General features: G+C 38.3%; 1 protein-coding gene across 1 annotated transcript in view; it reads right to left on the reverse strand.

Moving 5' to 3' along the window:
• The window catches only part of DPP10 (dipeptidyl peptidase like 10), a 287,083-nt gene that overhangs the window by 130,264 nt on the left and 141,959 nt on the right, over positions 1-14,860 (reverse strand). Inside the window, exon 5 of the mRNA XM_067299348.1 lies at positions 12,327-12,401. Within this exon, the coding sequence (XP_067155449.1) occupies positions 12,327-12,401 (75 nt within the window). The remainder of the gene's footprint in view (positions 1-12,326; positions 12,402-14,860) is intronic.

A 14,860-nucleotide genomic window follows, 5' to 3' on the forward strand; every position in this document is an offset into this window, starting at 1 on the left:
GTTATATTTTCCAAAATGCTTATGGAGGGTGGCAGAATATTAAGATTTCACATTATTTGGGGTTTTGGGGGGTAATATCACCTTCCCCCTCGCCCTCCCCAGCAATTTAAGTGAATGCATGATACAAAAGGGTTCACTCTCCTTAGAGACTAAAAACAATATATTGAAGAGTGTATAAAAACAGAACTGTTTGGGGGATTTATTTAGCTCATTGTGAAAGAACTCAGCTCTGGGACCATCGCAGCTAGGTGGAAACTATGTGCTAATGAGCAGCAATGCTCTACAAGAGACAAGCCCACTGAAGACAACAGCCAAAGTCATGAATATTGAGGTGGAATAGGACCATGTCTGTAAATGAGAACAACTGGGACTGCGGATCTGATTTCCAGACCAAACACACCACAGGGATTTTTTTGGACTAGTTCTGATCCAGCCCAAACCCTGACAGGGGACTGAACCCCCAGTAGAGGCTGAGGCACGAGGAGCCTCCTGGAGCACACCATCTGCTGTGGTTGCCTCTCTCAGCCCTGCCTCCCTCCCCCCTGTGCTGGGGTGATCCACCACCTCCCACCTCTTACTGTCTCAGTAAGTGGAGACAACCATGACAATCACTACAAAAAACACTGATCACGTGAAATAAAATGCTGGTGTAGGTGCCTCCACCCTTTCCCAACTTTAATGGGGAGTCCAAGAAGACCTGGGGAACGTTGCCTCCTCCAGGCTTCTCCAAGGGCAGCCTTATAATACTTATAATATTCTGTTCCTCTACCACAAATTTATGTACATCTGTCTTCAGATACTTGCTACAGTCTGATATATGAAAAACTGTGGTGTAACGGCATAATAACATTGTTTGCCTATTTGTAAACCTTTCAAGAAAAAGTAATTTTGAAAGTTAAATGTGTAAGACAGGCTAAGAAACAAAAATGTGATTAGATCATATTCAAGTTTATTCATTAAAAATAAGATATAGATGAATAGTCTGTGAAATGTTAACTTGGAAGATGAAATGAAAAAGAAAAGCATTTCAGAGGAAAAAAGGGAACTGCATTTCTTTTCTTCTTATCATTGGATGATGGGGCATATACTGTAACTGTTGTCAAACAACCGATCTCGATTGCCCCTTCTACCTTCAGGGCTTTGATCTGATGATCAGATTCAGACAGGTACAACTGAGGGAAAAAAATGTGGTCACACCAGATGCAAGCTGGCTTTATATAGCTGAATATTTTGTTAAAAAGACTGAGGCTACTACTGAGAAGAACAGCTGCATGTTAAAGCCAATATCAGAGGAATACAGCTTGGGAATTTGTTTCCACTACTGGTATTACATATGGAGTCAGCTCCAAGAAAGCAAAGCGCGAGCTGCCCCAAAAGGTAGAGATGCACAAGCAACACATTACACAGTGCCATTACTACGTGAAATACTATACAAAAAAATGAATGAGGAAGTTCACGACAGCCTTGAACAACTGCTTTGACAGAAACCACCAAAGCTGCTAGCATTTCCATATAAACATTCTTTAAAAACAGCTGAGTTTACATAGAGTATAATGCCTTCCATGTATAAAAGACTTTGCAAACAGAAAGCAAGATAGATCCTTTTAATTCAAAAAATGTTGACTCTGATCATTGGCTTTATTTGTACAGCTTATTTTACTCACAAATAATCAGAAAATAGTACTTGCACAGCTTCAGAAAAACAAATGATTGCCAAAGTAGCAAATTAGTGTTATTATTAAAGATAATGTTTCTCAATACCATAAAACTGATTTATTAGAAAATTTAGAATGTAACAGTTGTACTTGTAGTTTGTGAATTAGATTCCTCTGACCAGTATATTACAATTTGGAATTAAAAAGCAGTTGCAATTCCTCTCCACTCTTGCAATTTTTTTTTGTTTTAAGTTGCTCTTAATCTTTCCTACTTGTCTGTTTTAAGCACAATTTAATTATTATTCAATGTGCATTGCTGATACAGACAATTATGCAGAAAAACTGAACAAGCAGATATATTCTAAAATATGAAAGAGGAAAGAAGTAATTGGTTTTCAAATCTGGCCAGACTGTTTGACTACTTAATCATAATAGGAAGTAATTGTGAATCTTCACTCAGAACTTAGGTTTTTTCCTAATCTTATTTTCCTCATTTTGCAGCGTACAAACATTTCAGAACTTCTTCCAGTCAAATCTGATTGTTGAAATGAAAATTTTATCTGTTCATATATCTGGAGAACCAGAAGATGAGATCTCTCATATACACAAAGGTAGAGAAATATTTGGAGATTAAGAATCTAAATGAACATAAAAGAAAATGATGAATCATACTAATGAGAATGATTTAAAGAATATTTATGTACGATTTGGCACTTTCTGAATATGAAACTGTGGAATCCAGGCAACCTACTCCAATGTTTAATTACTTGTGATTATTTATTGTGTATTCAACCAATGAAATAATATATGCATGCAAAGTCTGGAGTTTTAATTTCAAGTTAGCATCAGCCAAAAGATATATGACAACACCGACAACACTAGAGAATTATTAATGTTTTCTTTTTGCATATGATTCTGCTTTGTCTGTATTGCTATTTAAATTATAGGTATTAGATGCATAAACAGTTCAGTCTATATTGATTTAAATATGTGTATATGTATTTAAATACACATATATTTAAATGTATACTTACATATTTAAAATGTGAAAAATAGCAGTGCTCCTCTGTGCAGAGATTTGGTTTAGTTTCTTTAAAGAAATTCAGAAAACTACCAACTGCTTACTTTTAATGTGAATTAAACGCACACTAGAACACAGCACAGTCAATATCCTGGAATAATGCCACCTCTTAAAAATAATTTGTAAAATAAAAGTTTACAGTCAAAGACAAAATATTTCAAAAGTCGAAAAACTTTGGGCTTTTAGACTGTGCTTAAGCATTCAATTTCATATATCAGATGGATTTGAAAAGATTTGTTAGCAAGTGTTTTTGCATTTAGGAAAAAAAAAAAAGTAAACTCACTATGTCATCACTAGTTTGTAAATCTAATTCATACCACTGCAGCCAAAGATGTTAATTCCCTCTGGTATAAAATTCATGACTACTAACAACATATACTAGTTTGGCTGCAAGACTAAAACTCTGAATGTGTGATCAATGACTATTTTAAGATTAAGTGACCATTTGGGATTACATTCATCAATACTAATGGTATCTTATTTAAAAGTTTAATGAGAAAGCTATAATGCATAGCACATTTTTCAGTAAGATACATTATTATTGAATTTCAGATAGAGGGTATTATGAAAAATGAAATAAATGCAAAAGAAAAGAATATTCTTTAAAATGGATTTTCTAAGTGTGTTGAACACATGATCTGGATTGTAGGTACTTTTTAACAGAGCTATTCTTTAAGTAATTCAACCATGTTTATATTCAGTACACATAGAAAGGAGTAGGTCTTTTAAGTTAAGTTAAATGAGTGATTATGGAACTTGCTAATATCTACATCATAAAGAACATACATGGCATTTTCAGCAAAGCGTTTTAACATAATGGGTCACATCCATGAAGTGATTTTGCAGCTCAGAAGCCATTTATTCACTATAGTTGAAGATTTGAGCCAGCACTTGTATTTGAGAAATCAATAAGTGTAGAAGTCGAACTAGCAATGATTCATGCTCAGGGTAAAACCTGTCAAAATTGAGAGATGCGCAAAATACTCTTTTAGTCCGTATTCTTCTGGGAGCAAGAAAGTCGATTTTTTTTCCTTGGGAGGATGGAGCAAAGAATTTTTAAAATCAGATAGGGATACCTGTTTGACTATTGCTGCTTGCGGTGAACTTCGGTAGACCTTAATCAAGCCAAATTAGTAGCTTGAAGAGCTTGAAAGCTTTAACATCATAGAGTAACAGACAAACATATGATGCTGCACTGCGGTACCTAATCACAGAACATGCAGAATGCAGCTCGGTCATAACACTTCGTGTTTAATATTTAAAACATACGCATATTTGCAATAGAGATGAATTCAAGTGGGGAGTCACCCGGTAACTTTTCTCCCCCAAAAATGGGAACGTGGCTGCACGTGTCTGTATGGTAGTCAGCGAGGAGAAAGTGCTATAATGTACACCCATACGCAACAGCCCTCGAGGCATCTCCCTGGTCTGCTTCAAAGACAGTGATACTACAAACCATCCGGTGTTATCTGCTCTGCCTAAATTTAGCTTAGCGTGATGAACTGGTCCATAACGTATATACGACCTCAAAGGCACACAAAACGTTGAAGGTCGCTGCCTGCTCAGCAAGAACAGCAGCACCCTACCGCTCTGGCATTCAGGCACCACTAAAGGCAGAAGCAAAAGGGAATAATGTTATTTTATGTGGTAAACGTGCAAAAATTCACAGTGGGAAAATTTACTGCATATACAATCATTTAATACAGTCTCCAAATGAGGACTCCTAGCAGTACTTGCCCTGTTATTTATTCAGCCTGTCCTTGATTTTTTTTAAATTTTTATTTATTTATTAATATAACCTTATTTCTCTCTTCCTCAGCAAGGCTGAATAGAGTTGCTCTCACAGATATCTATTTGGTAAAAACATCAGTAGTACCTCATCTTCCAGGAAATACATAATTACAACGTAATTGTAAAATTAGGTTTATATAGCATGCTCTTTCTAGTAAGATCATTAGTATGTACAACATCGTAGCAGGAGATAAGTGGAATCTAAAAAAAACCCACACCCCTCAAACACTGCTTTTTTGTGTATGGGCTGCGATGGACAAACTCTTCACTTACAATGGGTGTTTATCGATGCCCAGAAGAGAAACAGGGAGGATGGGACAGGGTTGGCAGCTCCACCTCAGCAGCTACGACACACATTGTATAAAATAACTTGTTCACAGATGACAGGAGCTGAAGGGAGTGAAACCGTGCAGCGTTGCCCATTTATACAGCACTAGCCCCCAGGGACTCCAGCGGCCGCGGAGCATCACGCGCCACAGCAACGCGACCACCAGAAGATCACAGCAGCATTCCGACCAAGTTTGTACATTGCTGTATCTCATGAACCCAGCCGGACACTACCCAAGTACTCCTGAAATAGCAGTACTCAGGCCTGGGACAAATGGGAGTATTACTGAAAACAAACATTTTCTGTCAATGAACATCTGGTTTGGAAAGCTGGATGTCCTGGAGTTCATGTTTTCCTGAACAACAGCAAAGCGCAAGGTTCTTCTTCTGTGACCAACAAGTTAAAATCGTGAATTCTCATTTTTCAACTCTGATGATTCTGAATGGGAAAAAAGAGCCATCTTATGCTCAGATCAGAATTGGTTTTGTTTTCTTACAGAACCCGAGGCTGAACTGCACTCCTCCAAGTAGAAACGCAACAGGACCCTGATAAGTTATTTGAATGACAGCAAAGTCTTGCCTCATGTGGTTTCCTACGAAAAGGAGAGTCTGATCTATTTTTTAACTGTTACACAAGGCTGAACCTGCGTGTACGAATACACGTCAGCTGATGAAATCAAATGCTTTTTGGAATAAAATAAAAAACCCTGCATCTCCAATGACATTATTTATCCTTTGTTCAGACAACAAAAACAGGTAGGTGAACACGTCTGCACCAATGCGCGACGTGACAACTTACATACTAGATCCAAAAAAATCAACAGAAGTATCCAAATAACAGCAGAGTTTCCCCGCTTTTTTAATTCAGAGTTTTGTAAAGAAGCAGCGGTGACAGTTCGCCCCTGTTCTGCAGGGCGTCAGGGACGGAGCACAGTCCCATTGCCCCATCACCAAAAAAGCCAAGCCGGGTTCATTTACAGTTTAAATAATGCAAAAGATCTGCAGATACTCAAGGTACAGGTATAACTCTGCTACTTCTAATGAGTAGTAAGCTGTCTAACGAACTGAACGCAAGTACTTCCAGGACTGCAATTCAGTGTGGATGAAATGAGAGAAGGCTGCATATCAGCCAAACACAAAACAGAGAGAAATGCCCATGATACGCTCGCCATATAAAAATGTTCCCTCATTTTCTCAAATTCCATGTTTCCCCTCCTTCTGTTTAGCAGGACCTGCGGTTATTACATTTTGCCATGTAATTCAGATGCAGCCCTGGATATAATACATATTTGTATGAATATTCCAGTGGGAGAATTCATGACAGCACATACTGCGACCAAATTAATTTTGCTAGACTTTCTACAAGGCATGCCATCTCCTAAGGCAAAGCTTTGTCTTCTTAAACCTGTAAAATAACATGTGCATCTGTGGAGCCATTTCAAATATGTAGAGTGATAGATAAGCACTATGCCAAGATTACTTACAGCCCAGCAATTCTAATGTAAAAAAAATTCTGATCCATCTACACGAAACTTCAACCCAAAGTAGAAGAACAGCCTTTAAAAGGGGTAAATTTGAGTTGCCCTCTTCCATGGGTCGCTTAATAGCTGACCTTTTAAAAACTTATTGCTGCTGTAATCTAGTAAAGGAATAAAATATATCACAAAAATACTTACAAGAAATAACTTAGAATTTTGGGAGTGAATCTAACTTAAAATTCCCCACTTGATTGTTTCTCACTGCCCTAAAGTTGATAAAAACTGGTCTTTTCATGTTCTTGAAATAAAGATGAACGGGAAAAGTCATGTCTGGATCAGACTTAAGATCTCCTAAATTCAGGACCATGCACCTGCATGATTTTCTTCTGGACTCATTTCAAAGTTAACAAATGAGTAAATAAAGGATCACTCTGAAGACCAGCAAAAATAGACATGCAAAACAGGTTTATCTGAAGAATCACACATTTCTGGAGAAAAAGTTAACACTGAATCTCATAATGGATCTTTACTTCATATACAGTGCTGCATAAAATGAGTTTTGCGGATCAGTGCTGGGGTAAGAAGCCTTTTTTATTATTTTGTACGGAGAGATCTTGTTGAGCAGATTTGTATTGTTTCTAAGTGTTAACAGACACGTTTCACTTCTTCACTGTTGTGTTACCAACCAGAACAGTACTCCAGAAAGTGCTCTTTAAGGTCAGATTTTCATCAGCACCGTCTAAACCACCTTGTTCAAAACACCTGTGCATGTTCTGATATTCCACTTTAATGCTGAACAGTCTCTTGATTAAAAATAAGAAATAATGCAAGGCCATTTCTTTGTCCTTTCTTTTTTTGCAGGAAAAATATCCAATAATTAATTTCACTGATCAAAAAGATTCCTGACAACTGAACTTTTAGTTTCTACATAATTGGTAGGAAGACAATCTCCTAATGCAGAACAGATGAACATAATTTAAGACTTCATTGAATTTCCCCCCCCTCATGGATTCTTTTAATCTGCAGACAAACTCCTGGAGAGCCTTTCAGTACAGTCGAGTAAGCCGCTATCGGAGGCGATCTCCAAGAGCTTGATGACTGTGGCTCCTCTCGCCGTTCACTCGCACTTTGGGGCGGACTGTGGTCACTATTCCCTATCATTAGCCTCTAAAAATAGATATCAGAGCAGCAAAGCGATGACAGGCATCAACGCACAGCAGACAAGCAGCTTCGTTCTCTTGGGGTTTCTTTACTTCACGTATCGCTTTGGACTCTCATCTTTTCTTTGATACATTAAGCTACAAATACTCAGAAACACTGCTGAAATATTTTTTTATCCACCACTCATTGACGAATTCCAAAAATGTCAAGATCCGTAACTCAGCTTTCCTCCTGCCTTTCTGAAGAGGCTTATTCTTCACCCCAATCATACCCACAAGGATTATTAAAAGTTATTTTCACAACGCTAAAGCTAAATACATTGTTCTATTAAAATCCTCTAGCCAGAAGAAATTATGGTTTGAAGTCCTAATTCAGGAAAACATTTGCGATTTTTGATGGCATAAACATACATTCTGTTGCATGCTTATGCTTCTGGACTAGAGATGACCTTTAACCTGCCTTTTTACATTAGTATATTTTTATCTATTTTGTATTAGTATATATATAGTATATTTCTGAACAAAGAGGTAAAAACACACACATAATGCAGCTTGTATTGAAAGAGGAAGATCACGCATTACTAATGGTAAAAAGAGGAAAGCAGGGAAGATTCCTGTAAGTTGGTATTCCAAAGGGATCTGAAAGAAGGGAGAAAGAAAGGGCAGTTGGTAGGACAAAACTGGAATCACAAGCAAGGGATTACTATGTCAAGGAAAAAAAAAAAAGGAGCGGGGTGCAAAGAAAAAGAGAAATAGCTCTTATTTAGTTTTTCACATGCTCTTCTGTGCCATACCATGTTTTGGCAAGAACACGCGGAGAACATGCTTGTAATGCCTGAGCAAAAAGCCTCCTGATATCCTTTCTCTAATCAAAACTATAAATCACTTTTTGGCACTTGTGAACACCACCGCCTGCAGAGCAAGAAAAAATTTAAACGGCGTTTTACCATAGCCCTTACTAAAGGCAATAGCGAAACAGCCTTCCCTCTGCAAATCCCAGCTCTGCCTCTCGAAGCATCACGTCCTCTGCTCACACCTGGACGAACTGCGGAGCAAAAGCAATATCCAAACGGTGCCGTTGCAAAGCTGCATACGATGCCCATAGCAGTTTCCCTGCTGCCGCATTCGCGCCGTCCCGGGAGCAGCCGGACGGCGGCACGTTCAGCAGGAGCGGCGGCTGCTCGGTTCCCAAAGCAGCTCCTGCTTATCGATTCGTTGCCTTGCAAAAATGAGCGGCTTTCAGTGATGCTCATCAAATTAGGGTGAGTGACAGTCAGGGAAGTCAGAACAGCACAAAATTGATCCAGGCAAGTTCTGGTAAAGTCAAAAACTCGGGGGGGGGGGGGGGGGAACAATGAAAGTGTTTCAGAAGTGTGGAGCACTGCAGCAAGTAATACCCAGAAAGTACCTCTAAAATTGCTACAGCCTTCTCTTTCTATTGTGGGGGGGGGAAAAAAACAAAATAAACCACATGCCAGAGAGCCAGAGCGCTTACACCAGTAACACTGGCTACTTTCTGTAACTTGCTATAGTAAAGACGGAGGGATTCAGTGTCCAAAAATCAATTTACACTTTCAGTTCTTTAGCAAAGGAATTTTCTTCCACATGAAGTGTATAGAGCTACACTAAAGCAGCTGCTATGCCACACAAAATGGTTTTGTTCCTTCTATTAAGCATGATTTAAATGATTCATTCAATTATTACTTTTGTATTCAAAGATGGCTTATTTTCATGCAGATTTATGTCCCGTTATGCATAGAGGACATTCTTAATTGTGCTGAAACAACTGCAAATTTAATTAAAGTTTGCCATTTCAAGCATAAAATAGATTAAAGAAAATGCTGACAACACTAAAATAAATATTCAACTATTTAATTTAACTCAACATTTATTTTTAATCCAAACATCAAAATAACCTTGTTTCCAATTACAATTTCGTGACAAAATGTCTTGAAGAAACATTTGTCTCTATTTTTCTTCAATCTGTTCAGCTGAACCACACTAGCTTATTTATAAAACTGTTGATTAATAAATCTGTTCCAGCTGTATTACTGTATGTTACAAAGAACACAGATTAATATATGTAAACATCCATTATCATTTTTAAAACCTCCAAACCTTATTATTCCGCAAGAGCAGAAAACCAATCAAATATGTTACAGTGCAATAAAACACCTAAACCCACAACAAATAAGGGAAAATAAGGGACAAACATAGCTAGTAAAGTCCAGAGATCTATGCCAATTTACATCCGGAGGTGAGACCAACTAAATCTTTTATAAAAAGTTATTTGTGGTTCCTCGCACTGGCTATTATTAAAACCTCCACATTTATCATCCGCTGCGTTGTAACAGAGGACAAAAGCAAAACCCGAGCTTGGTGAACGGCTATGTTCAAGCAGAGCGGTCTGCTGAAGACAAAAACTGGCCCGATCCTACCGAAACCAATTTGAAAATTTCTAATTTGTGGCATTTATATTTGATGGTTAAGAGCTGAGGGGAGGAGGAAGCTGGACAGGTGGATTTCCCCTTACACAGACCTAGGAAGTCAAGCTCTGGTTTGGGGGGGGGGGGGGGGGGGGAGACAAGCGAAGGCTCAAGAAGAATGAACATTACTTAACCCTTCACGATGTTAGGAAGTATCGGTTAGCAGCAAGAAAAGGGCGCTCCACGGCGCCGCGAGTCTGTGCCTGCAGGCCTTCTGAGCAAACGTCAAAGCACCTGGGCAGCCTAACAAGTATGTCAAGAATCGTAATTCGGAGGAGAAAAAAAAAAAAAAAAGGCTTTTTTACCACATATGTACCATAATAATTTTTTCCAAGTCGTGAAAGAATTACATCACGCACATTTTTTTTCTTAGAGATTTTCACTTCTACCCTAAAGAACAGATTCTTACGGCACCACTCTATATTTAATGGCACTATTGTGACTTACATCAATTGAAGATCTAGCTGACAACATCCAGTTATTAAACAATATTAGCACCATCACTGTCACTTCTAGAGGATGCCACGAGCGTAGCGTTTTTCTGGTTGACAGCTGTGAGCACAGCTGGAGCGCTCGCGAAGCGGCAGCGCAAGCCTCACCCAAAGGCAGCCAGTGCCGCCACCACAATCTGCTTGCCAAACCGTGTTTCTTCCTCATTCCAGTTTTTTCTTGTCTCTATAGCTGAGGCCAGGCCACGGCTAGCTGCAAGACGGACACGCTGCAAAGCTCACCCCTCTGAGGACCTAGCGGTAATCGGACTGTGCAGTCCGGTACCGTGCGCACCGAGGCCACGAAATGAAGCTGGAAAGGTGGTTCTCCCGCGAGGTGATGTATTCAGCGTGGGTGGAGGGCTCCTGGCACGTCAGCAGCTCAGCCTTACTGAGGGGGAAGCATTTATCCCTCATCTTACCTCATTTAGATTCTCCGTGCAAGAAAGTGATAGATACTTTCCTCCCCCGCCCCCCATTTTTCTGGATCAGCTATATACGTAATCAATAAAAAAAATTCCAAGCAAACAATCCATCCAAAATAAAAACTGCAATATTTCAAACGAGGAAATTAAATTCCTATGAGAATTATTAAACTTTTTCACAGAATAAGAAACAATAAAGAATGGAAACAGCAAGGAGCAAGTATTTTGCAGCCAGGAATCAAACTGGAATCCTCCACAACAAAAACAGGGAATTGGCTGTTGTCATTAGCTGCATTGTTTCCTTTTTATCTGTCAATATATATTGTAAAAAGAGTTTGATTCAAAATCCACTGGAATCAGTAGAAAAAAAACCTAGTGATTTGGATCTAGCTCCAAATAAATGAATCGTTTCACACCAACACCTTTAGAATATTTCAGATTAGCCTTCAGCATATATTCCAGTTTGCAGATATTATCATTACAATTACAGGTATGCAGATCAAGACAAAGATGTTACCAGGAGGCCTGAAAGGCTCCTGTGCTGACCTGCAAGTACATATTTGAATTTCTAAGAAACTCAGCATACACACACAGCTATTGTATCATCAGTTACCAACAAGAAACATTAAGTAAACTACCATACTGTAGTATAACAAAAGTAATAGTATTAATCTTTTCCCATATCTGAACACTGATTTATGATATTAAACTAACTAATAGGTATTTTTAAAGTTTACAGTTCCAAATTTTTTTAAAAAAATATTAACTTAATATTCACTTAGTCTATCAGCCTAGAACTATTCTGTAATACTGTATTGTAATATTGCACACAGTGAAGTTCATAAAGGGAGTTCATAAAATCTTTGTCAGTTTTGTGTTCAAAGATTTATTATTTTAGAAAACTGTATTACAGTATCATTGATTGAAGCTCTTTTTGACAATATAATAACCTACAAAATCTCTGTTATCTCCATGCTATGAGAAACAACACCCGGGATTACCCGGTCCAAGAGACTTTCACACTACCAAGTTTCAGACTGCTCAAGTAAACGGTAACACTTGTGTGACTTGCATCAGCCTGGATTTTCATCCAGGATAGTTCATAAACGAGAGACGCAGCTGCTTAAGACAGGAAGGACCAGTGAAAGATAGGTGGGCACCTAATCCAGCCAGAGCAGTGCAGGAATTAGGGAAGCTCTGCTACGGAAGCGGCACGACGCTCGCATGGAGCCACGTCGATCGACACCCACCGGCACTGTTGCGCTATTTCCATACGCTACTAAACACCATAATTTCATCACAAAGTTTTGTCCAGAGAAATTAAGCATTTGAATCGAAGTATATTATGTGGAACCGCAGACAAAATACACACACCAGCAAGTGCTTCTGAGTTCGCATTAAGAGGCTCCGCAGACTGCACGAAGAGTTGGCTTACCTGTTTAACATCATATGCAAGAAGAACAAATCTTAAGTCTGGTGAAACTGAGTATCTTGATGCTTTGAAGGTTACCTAAAATGAAATAACACCACAAGTGAGTTTACAATAGGGAAGGATCATTTTTTTCCAGATTTTCTTACCGTTAATTTAAGAACTTCCCATTCATAAGGTAGTTCTGATTAAGAACACCTATACAGCTTTTCCAGAAGAAGGACCAAAATAATTCTTAGTCTAATTTGCTGATATCAGTACAACCGCAACACATGAATCTGGCCTTACTTTAAAAATAAATTAAGAAGTCGATGAGTTTTTTTGTTGTGATTGCAAGCACTGTGCGCAAGGATAGCAACTATAACCAATGCACTTACAGAGCATGACGGAGGGCGCTTTGGTTGGTGTGTACTTCATGAATGATTATGAGGGAGATCCATCACTAAGTTAAGCTTAAAGATAACGTACAAGAAAAAGAATAGCTGTGCACTATGTCTCTATTGCTTTTCTTTTAAGGCCACGTATATAAACATTTTGCAAGACAGCTTGCACTAAAGAAAATCTCTCTCTTTCTTATAAGTAAAACACTTAGTGGAAAGAAAAGTGAAACATAAGGTAGCATTATAAAACTAATATTGCTTTATATCTAGCTAAGACTACATGACACCCAACTGAATTCAGGGCTGTAATTTAATCAAGGGGTAATGTTGATGTTGGAAAGAATTTAATGCATCTAATGTAAGAGGAAGATAAGAGCATGCTTCAAAGGGCATTAAAAGAAATAATTTTAAATTAATCTGGAGACATCTATTTACAGAATGAAAGGGAAAGGGAGAAGCAGGGAAAAATGTAGATAAGAATGGAAGAAGTAGGATGGGAAAACTAACAGAATCACAAGAGTACAAGATGAAAGAAAATAAGTGAATAGCTATGCAGAACTACAGTTATCCAGTATTCAAAGGCTTCCCCTGATTTTGCTTCTTATGCATTCTGTTCCATTCAGTCTAATCCCACTGCTAAACTAATGAATTCAATAGGGGCTTAAGGTACACAAACCAGAAGTTACAAGCCAATACATTCAGAGTAGCTAAGGAGTTATTCCTCCAAACAAAGAGGCTGATATTCTAACAACCTGAGAATGAACTATATTTTGACATACAGGCTAAACTCAGTTCCCTAGACAATATAATCAGAATCAAGTTAACTAAAGAAGTCAAAGGAAAAAAAAAGTTTTGACTGAAAACTGTCTTGTAAGAGCATGACACTATCCCAAGTTAGAAGAAAAATCTGCAGTCTTAAGTTAAAAACACAAAAGAAAAATGGATGGTTTCAGAATTTTTTTGTTTTTTTCTTACAAAGCATGTGGATTAGATTTCTGCTGTGTGCAAACCAGCTTTTGCAGGGTGACCACCTTTTGGCAGAGACCAACCATATGAACCACATTCCCTTTGCTTGGCAAATCAATGAAAGCATTTTCAGAGATGGAATTCCTCTGCTTTCTGACAGTTTATTAATTATTATCCTCCTACCTCAGTTTTCAGCAACGTACAACCCAGGCAGCTTTCCAAATTCATTTTCAGGGAGTGAGGTGCTTCCTATTTCCTGCATTTAGGAAGAATCTTCAGTCCCTGATTGTGCCACCACAAAAAATAATGATGCACTTAATGCAAAACACCTGAGTAGCTCAGCTGCAAAGTATTGGCAGCATTAGGCAACACCAGCAAGAGCTAGCCTCATATTCTGTATCCAAGGAGAGGCTTGTGGATTTGGGATTTAAAGTCATTTGAATCCTACTGAAGATAACCTTGTTCATTTAGTTTGCACTCACCTGCAAAATTTTGCCTGGTTCCAGCACTGTCTCAGACACATGGTGTAAGTGCAATGCCAGTAAGCTATAATCTCTTGATTGCAGGTAATGGTTTTGGCAAAATACTTTTCCTTTTGCTGGTATAATAGGATTATTCTTGCTAAGAGGACCATAAAGCTATTTCATACTTTCTAATGTTCCACTTAAGAAACAAGAGAATAAATATGAGACCAGTGGAAACCATGTGTTCATTGCCAAGGTTGACAGCTATGCTGATTTCTTTAAAACATCCTAAAACCATTATTAGCCTCTTTCTTGAGGTTGGGTTTATAATCAAGGCTGTAAGGAAATAAATGTTCAATTCTAATTGAATTTAAAGGGGATTTAAGTAACTAAAATTTTCTTAGACTTTTTTTTGACACAAGCCAAGTTTTGGCATAAACCAATTGGAATAAATTCAGGAACCGTGTATTTGTATGCACAGAAGAAACTCTTCTAGATTAAAAACAGGAGGGGGAAAAAAAAATCACCCGACTCACTCCTCCTGCCTAACATGGAAAGTACGCTCAGAATCTGTGAGCTCAGTAAAACAAAAGACAGAAAGATTTCTTTTTTTTCCCCCCAAAAAACGCTTCTAAGGTGTTTCCTCAAGCAACAAATGCCTGACTGCATGCCTGAGGAGCGAAGATCAGCTGGTGATGGGCTTAAAATAAGGTTTCAGTCCACCTCACAG

The sequence above is a fragment of the Apteryx mantelli genome, chromosome 6 (genome assembly GCF_036417845.1).
Source record: "Apteryx mantelli isolate bAptMan1 chromosome 6, bAptMan1.hap1, whole genome shotgun sequence".
Lineage (NCBI taxonomy): Eukaryota > Metazoa > Chordata > Aves > Apterygiformes > Apterygidae > Apteryx > Apteryx mantelli.